The sequence below is a fragment of the Anomaloglossus baeobatrachus genome, chromosome 8 (genome assembly GCF_048569485.1).
Source record: "Anomaloglossus baeobatrachus isolate aAnoBae1 chromosome 8, aAnoBae1.hap1, whole genome shotgun sequence".
In the NCBI taxonomy this organism is placed as follows: Eukaryota; Metazoa; Chordata; class Amphibia; order Anura; family Aromobatidae; genus Anomaloglossus; species Anomaloglossus baeobatrachus.
The window spans coordinates 238,440,520-238,467,104 of record NC_134360.1 but is presented as its reverse complement, the minus strand read 5'-3'; the positions used below and the strand labels follow the sequence as shown (position 1 = coordinate 238,467,104).

Here is a 26,585-nt window from a genome sequence, read left to right as displayed (position 1 = left end):
AACGTCCCTCTTGTTTTCAAGTTTGTTATTTATTAATTGTTCTTTGCTTCTTGTTCAAAGTTTTCTTCAACTTGATGTTTTTTTTCTGCCCATTATGGGTGCTCATGTATCCAATGTCTGCCAAGGGCCAAGATGTAAGGGGCCCGATTTTACTTGTGAAAAAGGTGGAATTTAGCAGTTTGATGAGTTATTGAACAGAAAAAGGCCCATATACTGTTCTTGCACAGGGGCCCTTTCTTGTCTGTCTCCGCCAGTGGATCTCTCCCTTCTCCCATGTACAACACTGAGGCCTTACAGACGTTTCTCAATCATTCCAAACCATCCACTGTGTAACGCTGGTGTCCCTGCGCTCCCTGCTCCCCTCCTCCCGCAGGGACACGTGCCACTCACCTCCGTGGCCAGCTCACAAACAGTATGTGTCCCCGCATTTTCCTCCTCCATGTGTGCGCTCCTTACTTCCTCCTCCCAGGGCCTGTGCATGCAGCGCAGGTCCTCCCGGAGTGTTCCTGGGGCACGCACGTGCGCCACTGCTCTTTTCTTAAAGGGTCAGTGCGTCACTCACAGGACGTGCCTTTCAGCCTATCACTGAGGGACACTGGGTACATAAGGCAATCTCCCATTAGGGGAGTTGCCTGATCAACGTGGTTAGTTAGCTGGAGTTCCTGTGCCCTAGCCAGCTAGTTGTCGGGTTCCCTTGTCCTCTGTGCCTTAGGGGTACTTTGCACGCTGCAACATCGCAAGCCGATGCTGCGATGTTGAGCGCGATAGTCCCCGCCCCCGTCGCAGCAGCGATATCTTGTGATTGCTGGCGTAGCGAACATTATCGCTACGGCAGCTTCACATGCACTCACCTGTCCTGCGACGTCGCTCTGGCCGGCGACCCTCCTCCTTCCTAAGGGGGCGGGTAGTGCGGCGTCACAGCGACGTCACACAGCAGGCGGCCAATAGCAGCGGAGGGGCAGAGATGAGCAGGATATAAACATCCGCCCACCTTCTTCCTTCCGCATAGCCGGTGGAGGCAGGTAGGAGATGTTCCTCGCTCCTGCGACTTCATACACAGCGATGTGTGCTGCCGCAGGAACACAGAACTACATCGTACCTGTCGCTGCACCGGCATTATGGAAATGTCGGACCCTACACCGATGATACGATAACGACGCTTTTGCGCTCGTTAATCGTATCAAAAAGGATTTGCACACTACGATATCAACTGCGACGCCGGATGTGCGTCACTTTCGATTTGACCCCACCGACATCGCACCTGCGATGTCGTAGTGTGCAAAGCCCCCCTTACAGTCTACTATTTCCCTCAGCCTACCCCAGTGGCTTACGCCACACTAGAGACTGTGACTGTTCACACCGGCCATGTCTTCAGCCTCAGCTGCCCCAGTGGCTCACACTATGCCATAGACTGTGCCTATCCTACCAGGCTGTGCCTCAAGCCTCAGCTACCCTGATGGCTTACGTCACAAGAGAGACTGTGCCTGTCTGCCCCAGTTGTGCCTTGAGCCTCAGCTAACCCAGTGGCTTACACCACATCAGAGACTGTGCCTGTCTGCCCTTGCCGTGCCTCCAGCCTCAGCTACCCAGTGGTCCTAGACATACCAGTGACTGCCTGTCCGCCCTGGCCGTGCCTCCAGCCTCAGCTACCCAGTGGTCCTAGCCATACCAGTGACTGCCTGTCCGCCCCGGCCGTGCCTCCAGCCTCAGCTACCCAGTGGTCCCAGCCATACCAGTGACTGCCTGTCCGCCCTGGCCGTGCCTCCAGCCTCAGCTACCCAGTGGTCCTAGCCATACCAGTGACTTCCTGTCCATCACAGCTGTACCATATGCCCTAGCCTGTCTGCTCCTCTGTCCGCCCTTGGTGTAGGGGTCAAGTCCTAGTCCCTGCACTAGGAGTAGCACCTCTTGGTGGGCGCTTAGTCAAGCCATTCCCATGAAAGAGGGTAGACCCGGTGTCCCCCTGTGGTCCAATGGGTCCACTTTAGCTCGCCACTTCTCCATCTTCAGTGGCGAGCGTTACACACTGCCACCATCCAACACACAAAATGCTCACACTTAAAACTTATAACTCTCCTTAACTCTGGCCAAACAAGTCTATGTTACCACCCTAATCACATCACTAGCCAACAATCCAAAAATGACTCTTTGAAAATCTTCTGCTCCATGTTAAGCTCAAACGTACAGTGCCTGGTTATGATTTGGCCTACAAAAAGTCAACACATCCATTAGGACATCTTTGCACAATCCTCTTCGAGCATGGACCTCTCCCCTCCCGCATCTCAAGATCACTTTCAAACTTGGATCCGGTCACTGAAGAAGTCACCAGGCTCCTCACATCTTCTCGCCCTACTACCTGCGCCAGTGACACTATTCCCTCACATCTCCTTCAGTCCCTTTCTCCGGATGTCACCATTCACCTAACTAAAATATTTAACCTCTCTCTTTCATCCAGTATTTTTCCTTCTTCATTCAAATATGCCATCATAACCCCTTAGGTAAAAAACCATCCCTCGACCAGAACTGTGCCGCTAACTACTGACCGGTCTCTCATCTCCCCTTCATCTCTAAACTTCTGGAACACTTGATCCACTCTTGTCTAATCTGTCAGATAATTCTCTCCTCGACCCTCTACAATCCAGTTTCCACTCCTTGCACTCCACTGAAACTGCTCTCACTGAAGTCTCTAATGATCTAACAGCTAAATCTAATGGTTGCTGCTCCCTGCTGATCCTCCTGGATCTCTGCTGCATTTGATGCTGTGGATCATCAGCTCCTCCTCACTCTGCTCCGCTCTATCGGGCTCGAGGACACCGCTCTCACCTGGTTCTCCTCCTACCTCTCTGACCGCTTCTTCACTGTATCCTTTGCTGACTATTCTCTTACCCTAAAGGCCCTGTCACACACAGATAAATCTGCAGCAGATCTGTGGTTGCAGTGAAATTGTGGACAATCAGTGCCAGGTTTGTGGCTGTGTACAAATGGAACAATATGTCCATGATTTCACTGCAACCACAGATCTGCCAAAGATTTATCTGTGTGTGTGACAGGGCCTTTACTGTCGGGGTTCCTCAGGGTTCAGTTCTAAGCCCCCTCCGCTCATCTATATGTACTGCCCCTATTGGTCAAATCATCAGTAGATTCGGTTTCCAGTATCATCTCTCTGTTGTTGACACCCAATTATACACCTCTTCTGACATCACCCAGACCGTAATACAAAATACCAGTGTGATTGTCCGCTGTCTCCAACACCATGTCCTCCCTCTATCTGCAACTGAATCTCTCCAAAACTGAACTTCTCGTATTTCCTTCTCTACAGCCCAACCTAAATTGATATTTAAGTTACCTGACATATCATTGGTGCGGCCACACAGGGACCCAAGAGGTTGGGGGCCATTTTTACCCCCAAAGCAGGTGGGATTGTGCATTATGAGGAACCCTTGGGCTGCAGAGAGTCCATATATTGTCCTTGCACAGGGGCCCTTATATAGTGTCCGCCAGTGGTGATTCTACCATAACTCCCCAGAGGCACGCTTGCTGTCTTGTGTCATACATGACACAGAAGTTTCCTTTATTCCCTATATACAATCACTATTCGCTCACGTCACCAGCATCTTAAAAACATCTCCAGAATCCGACCTTTTCTCATCTTTGAAGTTTCAGAAACCCTTTCTGTCGTTCTTATTCATTCCCGTCTGGACTACTGTAACTCTCTACTGATCCGTCTCCCTCCAACCAAACTTTCTCCTGTCCAATCCATCCTGAATGCAGCAGCCAGGGTCATATTTCTGTCCAGCTGCTACACCGATGCCTCCATCCGGTGCCAGTCATTGCACTGGTTACCCATCGCTACAGAATACAATACAAACTTATCACTCTCACCCTCAAAGCTCCACATTTCTGCACCACCCTACATCTTCTCCCTCATCTCTGTCTACCACCCACCCGTGCCCTCCATTCTGCAGCTGATCTAAAACTGACATCCTCTATAAACCAAAACTCTCACTTCCGTCTCCAATACTTCTCTCGTGCTGCACCAATTTTCTGGAATGCACTACCCCGGACACTCTGATTAATACTTAACCCTCACATTTTTAAGCATGCTTTAAAAACACATCTGTATAGACAGGTCTATCACATCACTAATCTAACTCTCCTCTGTTCCCTCCTTCTAAATGTTAATCATAATCTGCTCTCTCCTATTTATCGGTCTCCACATCCTCCATGCACCAATAGCTCCTGGTAGCTGCACTAGTCCTGGCTGATGACAGATCCTGCAGCTTCATATGAAAAAACCTATTTATTATAATAATGGCCGGACCGTACATGACGAGCACGTTCTACCTATTGTGTCCCCCCATTTCCTAATAAGTTGCACGCTTCCAGCAGAACCCTCACTCCTCCTGTAACTGATGAACCATATGTTACTTTCTAATGTCTTTATTATCTGTGAATAAATATTATCATTATATTATTATGTCTGCACATGTCCCTGTTTGAATGTAAAGTGCTGCTGAATATGTTAGCGCTATATAAATATTCTTCTTATTATGGGATACATTGTATCTAGTTGGGCCCTGGCTGTGCTGAATATCCAAGCTGTAAACTGTTACCCATGCATTGTTGCACTGGTGAATTTCGGACTTTGATACTTACCGGACTCTACACATTGGAAGCCTTCACAGCTCTTCTTGTTCCTACAGACCGTGCTGGTAGTGCAGCTCTCCTCCTGCCGGTCTATCACATTACACGATTCACCATAGAACTGAGGGATATGGGTCATCTGTGTGTATCGGTACTGTGCAAAGAAGGTAGAAGTCATGAAAATAAGACAGACTCATACTTGAAGGATATGGACACGTTCGGGACAACCTTTTGGTTTTTCTTTTTATAGGGGTAGAATGGTTGAAGCAAGAAGTATTTCACTTCATGGTGGAATAAGTAAAAAACTGTCCACAGGAGAAAAAATGAACTCTAGGGCCATCTGGTCACTGTCTACTTACAAAACAGATTTTCTTGCCTATGTTGGAAACATCATACAACGAGAGCAATCACTGGAGAAGGACATCATGGCTGGATGAATAGAAGGAACAAGGTGAAGAGGAAGACCAGCAACCCGATGGCTTGATACAATTAAGATAATGGTGGAGAAGACCCTGGTGGACATATCTAGGAGGAGAAGACCCTGGTGGACCTATATAGGAAGAGAAGACCCTGGTGGAGCTATCTAGAAGGAGAAGACCCTAGTAGAGCTATCTAGAAGGAGAAGACCCTAGTAGAGCTATCTAGAAGGAGAAGACCCTAGTAGAGCTATCTAGTAGGAGAAGACCCTTGTGGACCTATGTAGGAAGAGAAGACCCTGGTGAATCTATCTAAGAGGAGAAGACCCTGGTGAATCTATCTAGGATTACAATACCCTGGTGGGGCTATCTAGGAGGAGAAGACCCTGGTGGACCTATCTAGGAGGAGAAGACCCTGGTGGACCTATCTAGGAGGAGAAGACCTTTTTGGACCTATCTAGGAGGAGAAGACCTTTGTGGACCTATGTAGGAAGAGAAGACCATGGTGGACATATGTAGGAAGAGAAGGGACAAAGAAAAGCGATTGACGAGTTATCTAAAATGCAGGATATAGTGGTGAAACAGGCTGACAAGGGGGGAAATGTAGTTATTTGGCCAACCGTCAAGTACGAGGCCTTTAGACAGTTAAACAACCGTGACTGTTATCGGAAATTGGATAGTAATCCATCTGCAATTTTCAAATCTGAACTTGATAACATTCTCCAAAAAGCTTGTAATGATAACATCCCTGTGAGTATCCTCGAGGGTCTTGTGAATCAATTTCCCATTGTACCAACTATATATTTTTTACCTAAAGTTCACAAGAGCCTCCAGGACCCCCCGGGAAGACCGATAGTCTCAGGCATTAACAGCTTATGTGAACCCGCCTGTAGATTTCTGGATCACTACCTACAACCTTTGATGTTCGACTTACCCTCCTATATTCGGGACTCAGCTGACCTGTTGGTACGGATACAGGACTTACATTTGGATGATGACGTTATAATGATGACCGCTGACGTAGAGTCATTGTATACGTCTATTGCACACTCTGATGGGCTAAGGGCTGTAGAGTTTTATTTAAGCACTACCTCTCTAGATAGTAATCTTGTCTTCCTCCTGCTCACCCTGCTGAAATTTATCCTCACCCACAACTTTTTCCTGTTCAAGGGGCGCTACTATCTCCAGGAGAGGGGCACTGCTATGGGGGCGTCTTGTGCGCCCTCGTATGCGTGCCTCTTCCTGGGGTATTGGGAGCGCTCCATTCAATATCCTGACAGTGATATTGTTGTGGGTGAGGTATATAGATGACGTGTTCATGGTTTGGCAGGGTGGACAGGAGGAATTAGAGCGGTTTATGTGCTCTCTGAATGTTAATAATTCTAACATAAAATTGACTTATCATTGCAGCCCTAGCTCAATAGAGTTTCTGGACATCAGAATAATGAGGGGAGTGGACGGCTCTGTCGTGACGGACATCTTTAGAAAAGGAACAGCAGTTAACTCCCTTCTTAGTGCAAAATCTTCTCATCCCCCACAAGTCATCAACTCCGTACCGACAGGTCAATTCCTGAGAGCCCGTAGGGTTTGTTCGGACAATGTTCTGTTTGAGGGCTACGCGGCGGACCTTAGGAGGCGGTTTAAGTCCCGCCACTATAGTGATAGGTTAATTGAATCTGGCTATGAGAGGGTAAGACATTCCCCCAGGGATAATCTCCTCAAACCGAGTGTAAGAAGGTCGGATCAAAAAGTCAGATTTATTACGGCCTATCACTCTCAGTAGAGGGAAATGAATGAAGTTGTAGCACGCTATTGGCCTATACTTATGTCTGACGGTGATCTAGCAAAAGCCATCTCGGCTTGGCCATCAGTTACGCCACGTAGGTCCAAAACAATAAAGGACATGATAGTGAAGAGCCACTATGTCCCACCCCCCTCTACATTTCTGGGTCTGACAAGGGGACCCAAATAGGGTCCTTTTTCTTGTGGAGACTGTGGGGCTTGTCCCCAAATGGAGAGGTCCTTTACTTTTCATGATGCATCTAATACTAAGTCTTATAAGATTGTGCATACCATTAACTGCAGGACAACCTTTGTTGTTTATTGGGCTAAATGCCCTTGCGGATTAATATATGTAGAATTGACCTCCCGGGAAATTAGAGTCAGGGTTCTCGAACACATTAGGGACATCAAAAAAGCTGCGAAAGTTGAAACAGCAGAAGAAATCGATGCCCCCAACAATATACCCAGGCACTTTCGGGATAAGCACAGTTGCAATTGGCGTCTTCTTAAGTTCAGAGGGATAGATAGAGTTTATTTCGGTACGAGGGGAGGTGACCACAGAAAGGTATTGGCCCAGAAGGAGGTGAAGTGGATTACCACATTGGAGACCGTTAAGCCTCTAGGTCTAAATGATCTGGTGTCCTTTAAGCCCTTCCTGTGATCGCTTCCCTGTGGATATATTTTCGTCCTGAATTCTTACTCTAAAGCCTGCTCTCATGCGTTTTTTGGTATATGTTGATTTTCCTTGTTTAATCATGTTCTGTGTGGTACTTACTGTCTGAGTCTGACTTGAGCTGCCTTTTTGGGCTTATTGCTCTCTGTTTGATTTTTATGGTCATTTTTTAATTTTCTTTTTTCTTTTGACTTTTATATACAGGGCTTGGCGAGAGCGAATTTTTGGAAGCCAGTTATGTGTGAAATGTACATTCTCTGCATATATGATGGAATCATACTCTAGGATTTATGTGCATCAATTTGTATATTAAACGTTTGAGCGACGTAATATGATGGAATTATACTCCAGGATTTATGTGCATCAACATGTATACTAAATGTTTGAGCGATGTAATCTAACCTTAGCTTGTATGGCACACATAGTGAGTGGTTTGGTTGTGGATACGCAGCGCACGAGATGACCATAAAATAATAAATAATTTCTATGCTATAGATGGCTAAATAATGTCTTTTCGTATTCTTGTGTGCTGTGTTTTCCATAAACTCTCGGATTAGGACATCCTGTATTCTTATCAACTCTCTATGCGATAATGTATACTTATAATATGGTTATTGCTCAAAAAACAATATCCCAGCAAAATGTGTATGAGATTTTCTGATCTCTGCTGGTTGCCAGTACTTTTGCCCTCATCCAAGATGGCGCTGCGCTCACTGATGCCCGAGCGCGCTCTGTGTGTCGGTGTCTGTCCCTCCCCTGCAGCCGGCGCCCAATGAGTGAAGCGATTAGCGCGCATGCGCAATGCGGCTTCCGGGACGCCGGCTGGAGTGGGCGGCATGGCCGTCGCCGCACACTGCGCGCCATTGATGGGCCTCAGGTGAGTCCTGCGCCATAAAAAGATGACCATTTCCCTGTCACAGCACCTCCTGACGAAGCGAGTGTGAAACGCGCGTAGAGGTGCTGGGCACTGTGGTTCAACAGGTAGTGGTCTCTAATAACTCTAAAAACTGCCTCCAGCAGTGTGCCAGGTTTTTGGCTCTCCTTTTTCCCCCCTCCCCCCTTCTGGGTGGTAGGATGGTATGGCATATATTTGGGGTTTCTATTTGCTGGCAAACCCTTACATGGGTACTGACTAAAATTCAATTGCAGAAATGTATGCTTTGACTTCTGTAATCTGCGGTGGTTCTTGATATGTACAATATGTATGCATTTGCATGGTGTGGTAATTCAAACATCAGTACCTAATTATGTCTGCTGGAGTATCAGTTTTCTGTATGATTATTCTTGATGTATTTGGGATATATTCATACACCCTTCTTATGATTGCTACCGTATATTAGACTGTCGGTCTCATGAAATTACCCTCGATGTACTTTCGGGTGTATGCATATATCCACTTTTTGACCACTGCAACATACCAACTCTATTACCACAATGTCCCAGGATTGTTTTCTGTGTTTTTAAGGGGTAATGACTTTTTACTGTGTGTTTTTTGATATCCGTCTCTAATCATTTGATATACTGTGTCGTTGGTATCATGTTAATAAAATTTGTATACTTTTTGAAATCTTGTGTATTTTCTCTGATGCACTATGTGATTACGCAGGTCTAATGTAGGTTTATGTAGGAAGAGAAGACCCTGGTGGAGCTATCTAGGAGAAGATGACCCTGGTGGACCTATCTAGGAGGAGAAGGCTCTGGTAAGACCTATCTAGGTGGAGAAGACCCTGGTGGACTTATCTAGGAGGAGAAGACCCTGATGAACCTATCTAGGACAGAGAAGACCCTGGTGAACTTATCTAGGACAGAGAAGACCCTGGTGAACTTATCTAGGACAGAGAAGACCCTGGTGAACTTATCTAGGACAGAGAAGACCTTGGTTGACCTATCTAGGAGGAAAAGACCTTTGTGGACCTATGTAGGAAGAAAAAACCCTGGTGAACCTATTTAGGCTGCACAAGATCGATCTACCAAATTACAAATCCATAAAAGTATTAGTCCAGACACAATAATTATCACCACACTTGACAACTCTCCTAAAAAGGGGGAGACTTCCCACATTCCCAGTTGAGTCAAGAGCTTTCCAGAACACTGCCAATGCCTCCTGGAAAAATAAAGAGTCTTGAAAGTTTCATTTTCCTCCAGCACCTCCTAATAAATGGGATTGAAAAAGTGTGGGGAAAGGAAGCAGCCTTCACCGGTGACCTTCCTAAATTTGATACAATTGTGGCATAAAGGTTCCCATCAACCAGATATAGACCATCAAAAATGGTCAATTCTGCTTTCTAAAGACTCGGTGCAGTAAATTCACCTCTCTTCTGGGTTTCCTCCTCTCGTCTATTATCTTGAATGAGATAATCATTCCCTTTGATACTTATTCTGCTATAGCATCTCAAATTCAGGCATATTAGTCAAACTTGCCAAATTTCCAAAATTTCCATCTCTGATCCTTAAGACTCTTGGAAAAAATGGAAGGGTTGGCAAGTGTCAATGAAGGGTTGGCAAGTCTCCTTGGAGCAGTAGACACGTCCCATAAGTCAGTACTTTCCTGATATTTTCTGCACATGGTTCCAGTGTAAAGAGCGGTTCTGGACTTATCGCACTTACTTTTTTTTTCTGACACGGATCACACGAGCTCCAGGAAGACCAGTCGGAGAGCAGACAATCTACAGGCTCGGGCACATACTCCACAGCCCTCGCCACTCGGGACTTTCCATTCTCCTGTGATTGACAGCTGTGCATGGGTGAAAAGTTTTTATTTTGATATATAGATATCTCATTAATATTTCATGAATTTATATTAATGAGTAAAAAAACTGTTCAGTTTCTAATTAAAACAAGTAGCTCATTATTTCACAGATCATTACCGGCTAATCGTCATTATGGATGGACTGTCAGTGTAAGCAGCATCACAAGTAACGCGGCCATAAAGTAAATCTCCATCATTTATCATCACGTCGTTCTACTGTACATCTGAAATTCTGCACTGATTAATAATGTCCAAATCCCCAAGAGTAACGTATATACGGATTATACAGTGCACTCAGCACTCAGGGTTAATATTCTAGATAATGAAACATGTATATTCAATTTATAAAGGCAGTGAAAACAAAGCTGTTCCTAAATTTGCTTTATATTTACATACATAGAGGGCAGTATAATAGTTCTATTCTTGTACATAGGGGCAGTATTATAGTAGTTATATTCTTGTATATAGGGGCAGTATTATACTACTTGTATTCTTGTACATAGGAGCAGTATTATAGTAGTTATATTCTTGTACATAGGAGCAGTATTATAGTAGTTAAATTCCTGTACATAGGGGCAGTATTATAGTAGTTATATTCTTGTACATAGGGGGCAGTATTATAGTAGTTATATTCTTGTATATAGGGGCAGTATTATAGTAGTTATATTCTTGTACATAGGGGCAGTATTATAGTAGTTATATTCTTGTATATAGGGGGCAGTATTATAGTAGTTATATTCTTCTACATAGGAGCAGTATTATAGTAGTTATATTCTTGTACATAGGGGCAGTATTATAGTAGTTATATTCTTGTATATAGGGGGCAGTATTATAGTAGTTATATTCTTCTACATAGGAGCAGTATTATAGTAGTTATATTCTTGTACATAGGGGTAGTATTATAGTAGTTATATTCTTGTACATAGGGGCAGTATTATAGTAGTTATATTCTTGTACATAGGGGCAGTATTATAGTAGTTATATTCTTGTACATAGGAGCAGTATTATAGTAGTTATATTCTTGTACATAGGAGCAGTATTATAGTAGTTATATTCTTGTATATAGGAGCAGTATTATAGTAGTTATATAGTTATATTCTTGTTCATAGGGGCAGTATTATAGTAGTTATATTCTTGTACATATGGGGCAGTATTATAGTAGTTATATTCTTGTACATATGGGGCAGTATTATAGTAGTTATATTCTTGTACATAGGGGCAGTATTATAGTAGTTATATTCTTGTACATAGGAGCAGTATTATAGTAGTTATATTCTTGTATATAGGAGCAGTATTATAGTAGTTATATAGTTATATTCTTGTTCATAGGGGCAGTATTATAGTAGTTATATTCTTGTACATATGGGGCAGTATTATAGTAGTTATATTCTTGTACATAGGGGCACTATATTAGTTATATTCTTGTACATAAGGAGCAGTATTATAGTAGTTATATTCTTGTACATAGGGGCAGTATTAGTTATATTCTTGTACATATGGGGCAGTATTATAGTAGTTATATTCTTGCACATAGGGGCAGTATTATAGTAGTTATATTCTTGTACATAGGGGGCAGTATTATAGTAGTTATATTCTTGTACATATGGGGCAGTATTATAGTAGTTATATTCTTGTACATAGGGGCAGTATTATAGTAGTTATATTCTTGTACATAGGGGGCAGTATTATAGTAGTTATATTCTTGTACATATGGGGCAGTATTATAGTAGTTATATTCTTGTACATATGGGGCAGTATTATAGTAGTTATATTTTTTGTACATAGGGGGCAGTATTATAGTAGTTATATTCTTGTACATATGGGGCAGTATTATAGTAGTTATATTCTTGTACATAGGGGCAGTATATTAGTTATATTCTTGTACATAGGGAGCAGTATTATAGTAGTTATATTCTTGTACATAGGGGCAGTATTAGTTATATTCTTGTACATATGGGGCAGTATTATAGTAGTTATATTCTTGTACATAGGGGCAGTATTAGTTATATTCTCATACATAGGGGCAGTATTATAGCAGTTATATTCTTGTACATAGGGGCAGTATATTAGTTATATTCTTGTACATAGGGAGCAGTATTATAGTAGTTATATTCTTGTACATAGGGGCAGTATTAGTTATATTCTTGTACATATGGGGCAGTATTATAGTAGTTATATTCTTGTACATAGGGGCAGTATTAGTTATATTCTCATACATAGGGGCAGTATTATAGCAGTTATATTCTTGTACATAGGGGGCAGTATTATAGTAGTTATATTCTTGTACATATGGGGCAGTATTATAGTAGTTATATTCTTGTACATAGGGGCAGTATTATAGTAGTTATATTCTTGTACATAGGGGCAGTATTATAGTAGTTATATTCTTGTACATGGGGGCAGTATTATAGTAGTTATATTCTTGTACATAGGGGCAGTATTAGTTATATTCTTGTACATAGGGGCAGTATTATAGTAGTTATATTCTTGTACATAGGGGCAGTATTATAGTAGATATATTCTTGTACATAGGGAGCAGTATTATAGTAGTTATATTCTTGTACATAGGGGCAGTATTAGTTATATTCTTGTACATATGGGGCAGTATTATAGTAGTTATATTCTTGTACATGGGGGCAGTATTATAGTAGTTATATTCTTGTACATAGGGGCAGTATTAGTTATATTCTTGTACATAGGGGCAGTATTATAGTAGTTATATTCTTGTACATAGGGGCAGTATTATAGTAGATATATTCTTGTACATAGGGAGCAGTATTATAGTAGTTATAATCTTGTACATAGGGGCAGTATTAGTTATATTCTTGTACATATGGGGCAGTATTATAGTAGTTATATTCTTGTACATAGGGGCAGTATTATAGTAGTTATATTCTTGTACATAGGGGCAGTATTATAGTAGTTATATTCTTGTACATAGGGGGCAGTATTCTAATATTATAATAACTAGATTCTTGACTTGGCAATAAGTTAGTGGTTTCCTTGTCAGTGATCTTCCAGTAGAACAGATCAAGGTGTTGCCTATGAAGACGCAGAACACTGATAACCAATGACATTAAATTCTTTAATTAGCCAGTAGTATTTTAGATACATAAATTAAAAATGTTTGATAAGAAATCCTAAACCAGAGATGAGCAATTCTAAATCTTAGAGCATTATAAATACACACATCCCCTTTATTATACTTTATCAAATATGTTGCATTATTCTCTTATATTTGTTTTTCTTTGGAATTTTGAGTTTTAGTAAAAGATACATCTCATTATTGAAGATTGTTACCTTATTAACTATTTTTCAGAAGCTACAAAGTCTATAATTTCTGAACCTCCGCTGCTGGATATATGAGTGATACTTTTCCACTGTTACAATATATACACTACATGTCACCCCATTATTCAGAACCTTAGTACTCACCTGGTGTAATACAGGCCGAGGATCAGCAGAATTCCATAGAAAAGCATGATATATTTACTGGATTCTGTCTCTCAGTTGCTGATGATTCCTCTCTATTAACTACACTGGATTAAGAAACATTACACACAAAGGATTTGCCCAGTCTGAAAAAACGAAAAGCCCCAAATAGAAAAAAAAAAAAAAAATCTAAGTTCGCCACCTTGTGGTCATTATATAGAACTGTATTTTTGAAGCAAACTTATTCTATTGTTGCCTCAAAAATAATACAATGTATCTGTTTGTAATTTTAAAACAAATCTCAAAAGTCCAGAAACGTAATACATGTTGTTGAAAATCTTGAAAAATAATTGGATCAATTTTACTATCAAAACTGGTGCAGCGATCCATTCTGGAGCTTATGGTTCAGGGAACAATAAATAAATAAATAGATAAATAAATAAACAAATTTGGCTGGATAAATATATAGAAACTAATCAAGAATGACACCTGGAAATATCCAATCCTCATTTATTGAACACCAGTGCCCCCTGGTGTTAGGTATGTAGAAGTACAGAATTTTGAGGTCTTTTGAGATGCTTCTTTTCTTCATGCATCTTCATGGGTGCATTTTTGGTTGGGAAGCTGGGGGTCTTGTTTCCAGGGGGGAGGCAAATAATCAAAGCAGTCAGACACTTAGGTCATTACTATGGAAATACCCTAATATTATGCTTTGTTATATAATCAGAATATTAAAGGTCAGATAATTCCAATGTTAGGGACAAAACATAAACATAATTTCTGATACAAATCACTTAGTTGGGCGGCACGGTGGCTCAGTGGTTAGCACTGCAGTCTTGTGGTGGCTCAGTGGTTAGCACTGCAGTCTTGTGGTGGCTCAGTGGGTAGCACTGCAGTCTTGTGGTGGCTCAGTGGTTAGCACTGCAGTCTTGTGGTGGCTCAGTGGTTAGCACTGCAGTCTTGCAGCGCTGGGGTCCTGGGCTCAAATCCCACCAAGGACACCATCTGCAAGGAGTTTGTATGTTCTCCCCGTGTTTGCGTGGGTTTCCTCCGGTTTCCTCCCACACTCCAAAGACATACAGATAGGGACTCTAGATTGTAAGCCCCAATGGGGACAGTGTTGCCAATGTATGTAAAGCGCTGCGGAATTAATAGCGCTATATAAATGAATAAAATTATTATTATTAGTCCACAACTTATTTCCTTAACCAGCCCACGTTCTTCAATAATAATGAAAAGTTCCCCCGTCACCATTTTTGTCCATAATCTAGACCTCGGGGTTATCGCCTGTGGATTTGTTTCTTTCTAAATAACTGGTTTCAACATTTAAAATTTTTACTCAGCTTCAGCCATGTGCAAAAGTACAAGATACTATGTGTATTTGTGCAACATTTCAACAAGTTGTTAATGATTACCGACTGACGGGAACAAGTGTCTAATAGTTTTTCTGTTTCATTAGTAAAATTTACATAGGGAGTCAATAAAAAAGAAAAAAATATATATTTACCACCTGAATCCACATAGTTGTACATAGCAGCAGTATTATAGTAGTTATATTCTTGTACATAGGGGGCAGTATTATAGTAGTTATATTCTTGTACATAGTGGCAGTATTATAGTAATTATATTCTTGTACATAGCGGAAGTATTATAGTAGTTATATTCTTGTATATAGGGGCAGTATTATAGTAGTTATATTCTTGTACATAGGAGCAGTATTATAGTAGTTATATTCTTGTACATAGCGGCAGTATTATAGTAGTTATATTCTTGTACATAGAGGCAGTATTATAGTAGTTATATTCTTGTACATTGGAGCAGTATTATAGTAGTTATATTCTTATGCATAGGGGACAGTATTATAGTAGTTATATTCTTGTACATAGGGGCAGTATTATAGTAGTTATATTCTTGTACATAGGGGACAGTATTATAGTAATTATATTCTTGTACATAGCGGCAGTATTGTAGTAGTTATATTCTTGTACATAGAGGCAGTATTGTAGTAGTTATATTCTTGTAAATGGTGCAGTATTATAGTAGTTATATTCTTGTATATAGGGGCAATATTATAGTAGTTATATTCTTGTACATAGCGGCAGTATTATAGTAGTTATATTCTTGTACATAGAGGCAGTATTATAGCAGTTATATTCTTGTACATAGGAGCAGTATTATAGTAGTTATATTCTTGTACATAGGAGCAGTATTATAGTAGTTATATTCTTGTACATGGGGGCAGTATTATAGTAGTTATATTCTTGTACATAGGGGCAGTATTATAGTAGTTATATTCTTGTACATAGGAGCAGTATTATAGAAGTTATATTCTTGTATGTAGAGGGCAGTATTATAGTAGTTATATTCTTGTACATAGAGGCAGTATTATAGTAGTTATATTCTTGTACATGGGGGCAGTATTATAGTAGTTATATTCTTGTACATAGGGGCAGTATTATAGTAGTTATATTCTTGTACATAGAGGCAGTATTATAGTAGTTATATTCTTGTATGTAGAGGGCAGTATTATAGTAGTTATAGTACACTACTTATGAGGGCAGTATTATATAGTTTTTATAGGCAATTATAATTCTAATGTTATTTGTAGAACAGAAAATAAAACTTTTTATTGTTTCTCAGAATGGCAGGATTGATATCTTGTAGTAATTCTTTATGGTCATTGTGTGTCAGTAAATATTACGCCGTCTGCATTTGATTGATCTTCATCATCTCACAGCAAAGTCAGGAAGGAGATGAGCAGACGCGTCACTGAAAACTTCAATAAACTAAAAGTGAACATATAACAGTAAGAAATATATATTTTTAAAGGAGGGAAAATATAAGCGCAGCTCGCTTTAGAGGTCATTTATCACGTGAAGGATTGAAGTTTACTGATGAAATCTGCAATTTTTTTCTACATTTGAAAAAGTTAAATAAAAATAATTGTATTCATAAATCTGTGAATTTAAATTAATCATATTGATCACAATCTGTAAAATCTGTTACATTTACAAATAAAGGATATTTTGTAATTACCTATAGAGTACAGGTCGCCAGGTCAGTAGTCTCCATTGTTAGCCCTAATTTTATTTCCGCTCCTTTGAGTGATCCATTGTTTTTTCTAAGTTTTTAAATGTTCTATTCGGTTCCAGAAATGTGTTATTTTTTTTTAATTTTGTGATAATGTGTCTGCTCTTCATTCAGGGGAGTCGCTCAGAAGGTAATTATGCTGATAGCCCAAAAGAACGTCCAATACTCAGGGGAGCGCCGGGATCGAAATTAAACCAAATTGTTGCCATTTTTTACCTGGTGACAGGAGCTCTCTAAATATGTTACGGATCTTATATACAGTCATGGCCAAAAGTTTTGAGAATGCTACAAATATTAATTTTTGCAAAGTCTACTGCTTACGTTTTTCTAATGGCAATTTGCATATACTCCAGAATGTCATAAAGAGTGATCAGCTTAACAGCAATTCCTTGCAAAGTCAATATTGGCTAAGAAAATGAACTTTAACCCCCAAAACACATTTCAACATCATTGCTTTCCTGCCTTAAAAGGATCAGCTAACATTGTTTTAGTGATTGTTCCATAAACACAGGTGTGGGTGTTGATGAGGACAGGGCTGGCGATCAATCAGTCATGATTAAGTAAGAATGACACCACTGGACACTTTAAAAGGAGGCTGGTGCTTGGTATCATTGTTTCTCTTCAGTTAACCATGGTTATCTCTAAAGAAACACGTGCATCCATCATTGCTCTGCACAAAAATGGCCTAACAGGGAAGAGTATCGCAGCTACAAAGATTGCACCTCAGTCAACAATCTATCGCATCATCAAGAACTTCAAGGAGAGAGCTTCCACTGTTGCCAAAAAGGCTCCAGGGCGCCCAAGAAGGACCAGCAAACGCCAGGACCGTATCTTAAAACTGTTTCAGCTGTGGGATGGGACTACCAGCAGTGGCGAGCTAGCTCAGCAATGGCAGCGGCTGGTGTGAGGGCTTCTGCACGCACTGTGAGGCGGAGACTGCTTGAGCAAGGCCTGGTTTCAAGGAGGGCAGCAAAGAAGCCACTTCTCTCCAGAAAAAACATCAGGGACCGACTGATATTCTGCAAAAGGTACAGGGAGTGGACTGCTGAGGACTGGGGTAGAGTCATTTTCTCAGATGAATCCCCTTTTCGATAGTTTGGGACATCTGGAAAACAGCTTATTAGGAGAAGAAGAGGTGAGCGCTAGCACCAGTCTTGTCTCATGCCAACTGTTAAGCATCCGGAAACCATTCATGTGCGGGGTTGCTTCTCAGCCAAGGGAATCGCACCACTCACAGTCTTGCCTAAAAATACAGCTATGAATAAAGAATGGGACCAGAATGTCCTCCAAGAGCAACTTCTCCCACCTGTCCAAGAGCAGTTTGGCACCCAACAATGCCTTTTCCAGCATGATGGAGCACCTTGCCATAAAGCAAAGGTGATCACTAAATGGCTCATGGAACAAAACATAGAGATGTTGGGTCCATGGCCTGGAAACTCCCCAGATCTTAATCCCATTGAGAACTTGTGGGCAATCATCAAGAGATGGGTGGACAAACAAAAAACAACAAATTCTGGCAAAATGCAAGCATTGCTTATGCAAGAATGGACAGCTATTAGTCAGGATTTGCTCCAGAAGATGATTGAGAGGATGCCAGGGAGAATTGCAGAGGTCCTGAAGAAGAAGGGGCAACACTGCAAATATTCACTTGCTGCAGTAACTCATTCTAACTGTCAATAGAACCTTTTGGTCCTCATAATATGATTGCAATTATATTTCTGTATGTGATGTAAACATCAGACAAACACAATTAAAAACCAGAGGGCAACAGATCATGTGAAAATAGCATTTTGGTGTCATTCTCAAAACTTTTGGCCATGACTGTACATTACTAATTAGAATTAGGAAATTTTCCAACAAAATCGCCACCATGGTATGATCCATGAACGGTCAAGAGGATGGTTCATAGAGCGTCTGCCGGTCTTGATTGCAGGTTCCAAAATGCACCCGACCTCCAAATTTAGTCCCTGAAGTTAAAGAGGACGTGTGATCAGGATTGTGCATGTTAAATTAATAGGTATGCGCATAATAGCGCTATTCAATAGGTAATTTCGGTGAAGAAATCCATATCCTGGTTGTTTTTTAGTCATCCTTAGATGTTTGCATTTCCTAAAGGGGTCATCCCCTACTTTTACATTGATGGCTGATCCTTAGGATGTCATCAATGTCTGATAAGCCGGGGTCTAAGGGGGGCTTTACACGCTGCGGCATTGCTTCCAAAATATCGTCGTTAGTGATGCACATCCGGCGCCGGTAGCGACATCGCAACACGTGAATAATAGGTGTGACGATAAATGATCGCAAAAGCGTTGAAAATCGGTGATCTGTGTAGCGTCGTACATTTTCATAATGTCGGGTCATCCGCAGGTACGTTGTTGTTTGTCGTTCCTGCAGCTCCACACATCGCTGTATGTAAACCCGCAGGAGCGACAAACATCTCCTTACCTGCGTCTCGACGGCAATGCGGAAGGGAGAAGGTGGGCGGGATGTTATATCCCGCTCATCTCCGCCCCTCCGCTTCTATTGGCCGGCAGATTAGTGACATCGCGGTGACGCCGAACGCACCTCCCCCTTGAAGGAGGGATTGTTTGGCGGTCACATCGACGTCGCCAAGCAGGTATGTGCGTGTGACGCTGCCATAGCGATATTGTTCGCTACGGCAGCAATCACCACATATCACATGTGCGACGGGGGTGGGTACTATTGCACTCGGCATCGCTAGCCGATGCTAGTGATGTCGCAGCGTGCAAAATACCCCTTACCCCGGGCACACCCATCAGTTACCTGTCTTCGGTACCGGCGGTGGCAGCAGAAAATACTTGGTTCCAGAGTTGCCCCATCTTCCGATAGAGGCCGTGTACTGCACATTCGCGTCATATTGATTTGAATGGGAGGCGGATGTGCAGGAAGCGGCCGCTATCAGTTGACGGGGCAGCTCCAGAATGAAGCATTTTCATCCTCCTGCCCCTTCACCGGCACCAAGATTGACTGATTAGCGGGGATGCGGGGTGTTGGATAGGCCATCAATGTACAAGTAGGGAACAACCTCTTCTTAACCTTTCGGTGCATTGCAGCAGGACTGTGGAAAGGGTCTTCAGCTTTTCCCCAGTCCCTCTACTGCCTCTGGTGTCTATATCTTTACCATTCTAAATTCCGTCGGTGCCTTCCTAGCCAGATTGGTTGCACGGTATTCTGTAGGAAAATGGCTATGGCACGTGCTCAGATTGAGATTCGAGATGTCAACCTGCGCATGCCCCGCCACCGGCACCATTTCACTGGGAGGTCAATCTGCGCAAGCGCCACCTGCGGGGTTAGGAAGCCACCAGCACAACACTTAAAACAGAGGGAAGACACAGACACCAGAGGCAGCGGAGGGGCCGGGGCAGAGCTGAGGACCCTTCCCACAGTCCCGCCCCAATGCACCGAACGCTTAGGAAAGGAAAACTTCTAATGGTGATGAAACGATAACCAGGATACGGATTTCTTCACTAATTGTATCTATTGAATCGGTATAACAGCGACTTTATGGCCACATCTTTATTTTACCATGCAGAATCCTCATGACAGGTTCTCTTTAAATGTGGTGATGATTGTCGGGATCAATCATTCCTCTCCTCTTCTTCACCCCTTATGGCCACCTACTCTATATATCTCTTGTCCCTTCTTGGAGATACAGAAGGAGATTTGGTCTGATCATTAAGATCTTATAAACCTTTGAGTGTTCAGGGGTGAATTGACTGATCACAATGTAGAGTTTTGCACCTTCTTGGCTTCCAATGGTAGCATCTGTTAGACGGCCGTGTCTTATGTAAGACCCATAAAATTGTAGTATTTTTCAGCTCAGGTAGAGACAGTAATATGTAGGGATACAGCAAAGTGAGATACGCCTTGACACTGGCTGCTGGGCTCAAATAAAACTCTTCTTTTTTATGTGCTAACTGTCTCAATCTTTACATGTATTTTCTTAGCAGTAATGCATGTTCAAATTCCTGTATTCATTGTTTTCATACCTTAGCGCTTCAGAGTGCAGCTGTTTATTTGTTATATATATTTCATGTTGAGTTTGCACCTGTTCACATTTGTCTGTTAGGGAGTGCCATCAGTTTTTTTCATTTTAGATTATGATGCCATGCTTTGTGACTGAGCAATTCTTTCCACCAGCTTGACAATTTTTAATTTTTTATCAGCAGGTTTCTGCCTGCCCATAAATTTATAGGCTTTTGCAGCTCAGGTATAGGCATTAGTAAGTAGGGACCCATACAAGAGAGATACCCCTTGACACTGGCTGTTGGGCTCACATAAAACTGGCCTTTTTATGTGCTTAATGTCTCAATTTTTACATTTATTTTCTTAGCAGTAATGCATGTCCAAATCCTATATTCATTGTTTGCATACCTTAGGCTTTTGCAGCTCAGGTATAGGCATTAGTAGGCAGGGACCGAGGAAAAAGGGATACGCCTTGATGCTGGCTGCTGGGCTCACATAAAACTGGCCTTTTTATGTGCTAAATGTCTCAATTTTTACATTTATTTCCTTAGCAGTAATGCATGTCCAAATTCCCGTATCCATTGTTTGCATACCTTAGTGCTTCAGAGTGCAGCTGTACAGTCAGGGCCAGAAATATTTGGACAGTGACACAAGTTTTGTTATTTTAGCTGTTTACAAAAACATGTTCAGAAATACAATTCTATATATAATATGGGCTGAAAGTGCACACTCCCAGCTGCAATATGAGAGTTTTCACATCCAAATCGGAGAAAGGGTTTAGGAATCATAGCTCTGTAATGCATAGCCTCCTCTTTTTCAAGGGACCAAAAGTAATTGGACAAGGGACTCTAAGGGCTGCAATTAACTCTGAAGGCGTCTCCCTCGTTAACCTGTAATCAATGAAGTAGTTAAAAGGTCTGTGGTTGATTACAGGTGTGTGGTTTTGCATTTGGAAGCTGTTGCTGTGACCAGACAACATGCGGTCTAAGGAACTCTCAATTGAGGTGAAGCAGAACATCCTGAGGCTGAAAAAAAAGAAAAAAATCCATCAGAGAGATAGCAGACATGCTTGGAGTAGCAAAATCAACAGTCGGGTACATTCTGAGAAAAAAGGAATTGACTGGTGAGCTTGGGAACTCAAAAAGGCCTGGGCGTCCACGGATGACAACAGTGGTGGATGATCGCCGCATACTTTCTTTGGTGAAGAAGAACCCGTTCACAACATCAACTGAAGTCCAGAACACTCTCAGTGAAGTAGGTGTATCTGTCTCTAAGTCAACAGTAAAGAGAAGACTCCATGAAAGTAAATACAAAGGGTTCACATCTAGATGCAAACCATTCATCAATTCCAAAAATAGACAGGCCAGAGTTAAATTTGCTGAAAAACACCTCATGAAGCCAGCTCAGTTCTGGAAAAGTATTCTATGGACAGATGAGACAGAGATCAACCTGTACCAGAATGATGGGAAGAAAAAAGTTTGGAGAAGAAAGGGAACGGCACATGATCCAAGGCACACCACATCCTCTGTAAAACATGGTGGAGGCAACGTGATGGCATGGGCATGCATGGCTTTCAATGGCACTGGGTCACTTGTGTTTATTGATGACATAACAGCAGACAAGAGTAGCCGGATGAATTCTGAAGTGTACCGGGATATACTTTCAGCCCAGATTCAGCCAAATGCCGCAAAGTTGATCCGATGGCGCTTCATAGGACAGATGGACAATGACCCCAAGCATACAGCCAAAGCTACCCAGGAGTTCATGAGTGCAAAAAAGTGGAACATTCTGCAATGGCCAAGTCAATCACCAGATCTTAACCCAATTGAGCATGCATTTCACTTGCTCAAATCCAGACTTAAGACGGAAAGACCCACAAACAAGCAAGACCTGAAGGCTGCGGCTGTAAAGGCCTGGCAAAGCATTAAGAAGGAGGAAACCCAGCGTTTGGTGATGTCCATGGGTTCAAGGCTTAAGGCAGTGATTGCCTTTTAAAGGATTCGCAACAAAATATTGAAAATAAAAATATTTTGTTTGGGTTTGGTTTATTTGTCCAATTACTTTTGACCTCCTAAAATGTGGAGTGTTTGTAAAGAAATGTGACAATTCCTACAATTTCTATCAGATATTTTTGTTCAAACCTTCAAATTAAACGTTACAATCTGCACTTGAATTCTGTTGTAGAGGTTTCATTTCAAATCCAATGTGGTGGCATGCAGAGCCCAACTCGCCAAAATTGTGTCACTGTCCAAATATTTCTGGACCTAACTGTATATTTGTCATATATATTTCATGTTCAGTTTGCACCTGTTCACATTTATCTGTTAGGAAGTGCCAGCAGTTTTCTCATTTTAAAATCTGGCTTGACTGGTATTTTGAGGGTTCTCACCATTAGACATAATTAATTCTATGAATAGAATGGTAAAGTTTCTCTATAAGCAAATATCAGTTATCACAAAATATACCTTTAATATCTCCCAGGTAGGATATTGTTAGGATAGTCGTTTGGTTTACAAATATAGTCTAGGTATAAAAATCCCTTATTTTTTCCCTTACTTTAGACACACGGTCTCTGCCAGTTTTCCCCCTATTTTTTTCCAACCATGGTCAGCAATGGGGTATGAATACATTTCTGAATAGAATGAGATTTGTTTTTGGCAAATTGACACATTTCCCATCCTGGAATCATTAGTATCAAGACAATAAGAAATACTTAGTCCTAAAATAACTATAAAGTCCTCCTGAGCACAAATCCATGTAAAGGGGATTTAAAACATAAAAATTATATTCTGTATCTAATATACAAAGCTGAATGTGTGTATGTATGTATGTGTGTGTGTGTGTGTGTATGTGTGTGTGTGTGTGTGTGTGTGTGTGTGTGTGTGTGTGTATGTCCGGGATTGGCATCTGCACCGTCGCAGCTACAGCCACAAAATTTTGCACACTCACACTGCAGGACCCCAAGAGCGTCATAGGCTATGTTTTGAGGGGAAGTTTTAACCCCGCGCTTTACAGTTATTCACCAAAAAACCTGCCTCCATTAAAGCGAATGGAGCTGGGTGCCACAGTGCAGCCAGAACTTCAGAAGAATGCGCAGCCACGCCCTTATATGGAATGTTGGCGTGTCACAATGCAGCCAGGGAAAGTGACAGACACAGACAGGGAAAGAGGCAGACACAGACAGGGTAAGAAACAGACAGACAGAGTAAGAGACAGACACAAAGAGACAGACACAGACAAAGAGACAGACACAGGGAAACAGACAGACAATGAAAGAGAGGGTAAGAGACAGACAGGGTAAGAGACAGACAGGGTAAGAGACAGACAAATACAGACAAAGAGACAGACAAAGAGACAGACACAGGGAAAGAGACAGAGGGAAAGGGGGAAAGAGACAGACAGGGAAAGTGACAGAGATAGATAGACAGACAGGGAAAGAGATTGAGACAGACGGAGAGAGAGACAGAGACAGTCAGAGACAGACAGGGAAAGAGACAGACAGACAAGGAGATAGAGAGAGAGACAGAGAGATATATACAGAGGGGGAGACAGACAGAGAATGGTAGAGAAACAGAGAGACAGTTACTATCCCGGGAATGTTAATACATTCTATTTTGTTAACAACAGTTATTAACCCGGGCGAAGCCGGGTAGTACAGCTAGTTCTATATATTTTTCATTTTCATATTTGTACCAGTTTTTTGGCATATTTTTGCCTAGAGTGATATTTTTTTAATTAGCTTTTCATATTTTAAAAAGGGCTTGTTTTGGCACTTATAACACATTTACATGACTTTGCTAGAAAATCGTGTTAATTATTAATTAAAAAAAATCTAAAGAACCTTAAAATAAAAATATTTTAAAAAGTATTGGCATATCAATACATGCCAGTTAACTGACAATTATACATATTTACACCCATCCTGTCCTACAGCCAGGGGTCACCGTATTCAGCATAGGAGTCCAATACCCCCATCCTGGACTTAATGGTAAGGGGTGAAAATGAATAATAGTGAGGATGAAGTTCCTGAGCAGAGCCAGACCCCCTGGAGGCAAAAGTAATTCAGCTAGGGAAATTGCGGGCGTTTGCTAGTTTCAGAGAAGCTTCAAAGGGGACCTCAGGCAGCCTGGGTAAGAAGTGCAATATTGGGGTGTGCATAGCTCCCACAAATAGGGCAGACATATTTTTGGCCTCAGGACAGCGGGACGCATGTCACACATATGTTTTCTTCATTTTGGAACATGCGTATCAGCCCAAAATTAATAATAAGCTGCTAGAGGACATCATGTTTCCTAGCTATGGATAGATAAAATCATAAGAAGAAACATGATGGTAATATATTCCGCATGGGACGCTCAAAAGGCGGAGATATGGGGAAACCTGCCATTTTATAATTCTCTTGAACCTGAGCCCTGTCATAGGTCAAAAGGTGGGCAGTATGTGGGGGTACATGAATTCATAAAAACCAAAGGACATATTCTTCTCAGAGAGGTTGCATCCAGTAAATGTGTGGGGAGTCATAAGGAAACCAGTGGCTTCATAGCGCCTTCCCTGTGCCGAGCCAGCACCAAGGCCTAGCAACAAGGAAAAAGGTAATGGATTAATCTGTATATCTACTTGCAACTCAATCTTAAGGCCCCATTACACGCTACAATATATCTAACGATATGTCGTCGGGGTCACGTCATTAGTGACGCACATCCGGAATCGTTTGACATATTGTAGCGTGTGACAGCTACGAGTGACTGTGAATGAGCAAAAATACTCACCTCATCGTTGCTCGTTAACACGTCACTCATTTTCAAAAAATCGAGTGTCCTTCTGCGCGCCAGTTGTTCATCGTTTCCGAGGCAGCACACATCGCTCCGTGTGACACCCCGGGAACGATGAACACACCTTACATACGGCTGCCAGCAATGCGGAAGGAAGGAGGTGGGCGGGATGTTATGTCCCGCTCATCTCCGCCCCTCCGCTTTTATTGGGCAGCCGCTATGTGACGTCGCTGTGACGCTGAACGTCCCTCCCCCTTCAGGAAGAGGATGTTCGCCGCCCACAGCGAGGTCGTTCGGGAGGTAGGTACGTGTGACGGGGGTTACCAACTTTGTGCAAAAAATTGCCCGTAATGCACAAATGATGGGGGCGGGTGCGATCGCTCATGCGAACGCACGATAAATCAACACGTGTAAAGCGGCCTTTACTTGTAATTGCAGTTCTGACCATAATATTTGTAAAATACTTCTTGCGTATCTTGTATTAACTAATTAGCTATATAATTTAATCCTGGGTTTCTCTTTTATCTCGATCCACGAATCCCATGTCCGTGCGCTCGGTTTAGTATCTGGGATGGTTTCTGGCCCGATATAATCCTGATAATGGACCAGGCTTATATCTAATGAGAAACTGGTGGCAGGGTCCTGTTTTCACTTGGGCTAGTGACAAGGGTCTGTCGGCCTGTCGGGGTTGTGAGTGAGTGGGGTGTCGCGCCGGAGGTGGCACGGCCCACTCTGTCTCCCTCCCTGTGCCCGAGTGGACAGGAGGTGTTAGTGTAACCCTTTGCCAAGCTGACATTACGTAACCCTTGGGGGTGCAGAACGTCACGTGTTGGCGGAAGTGGCTCTAACGTATTAGAGAGGTCAGGGTGTAGCCCCGATGGACGTTTCGTCACAGATTGACAAAGAGTGGAGGGACGTCTGCATAACCCTCCCCTACCGGCTGTTCGTCACAATTTAAAAAACCTGTAAAAAAAAAAAAGTCTTTCAACAATTTTTTTTTTTTATTTTCATCTTTAGCTCCAAATTTTAAAACCCAGACG

The 26,585-nt window shown here is 42.1% G+C and overlaps 1 protein-coding gene across 1 annotated transcript in view; it reads right to left on the bottom strand.

Annotated features, from left to right (window-relative positions):
• Positions 1–13,785, bottom strand: part of C8B (complement C8 beta chain) — a 53,321-nt gene extending 39,536 nt beyond the window's left edge. Inside the window, exons 1-3 of the mRNA XM_075321157.1 lie at positions 13,700–13,785; positions 10,123–10,249; positions 4,657–4,798 (exon numbers count right to left, since the gene is read on the bottom strand). Of these exons, the coding sequence (XP_075177272.1) occupies positions 4,657–4,798; positions 10,123–10,249; positions 13,700–13,746 (316 nt within the window). The 5' untranslated portion in view covers positions 13,747–13,785. The remainder of the gene's footprint in view (positions 1–4,656; positions 4,799–10,122; positions 10,250–13,699) is intronic.
• Between the last annotated feature and the right edge of the window lie 12,800 nt (positions 13,786–26,585).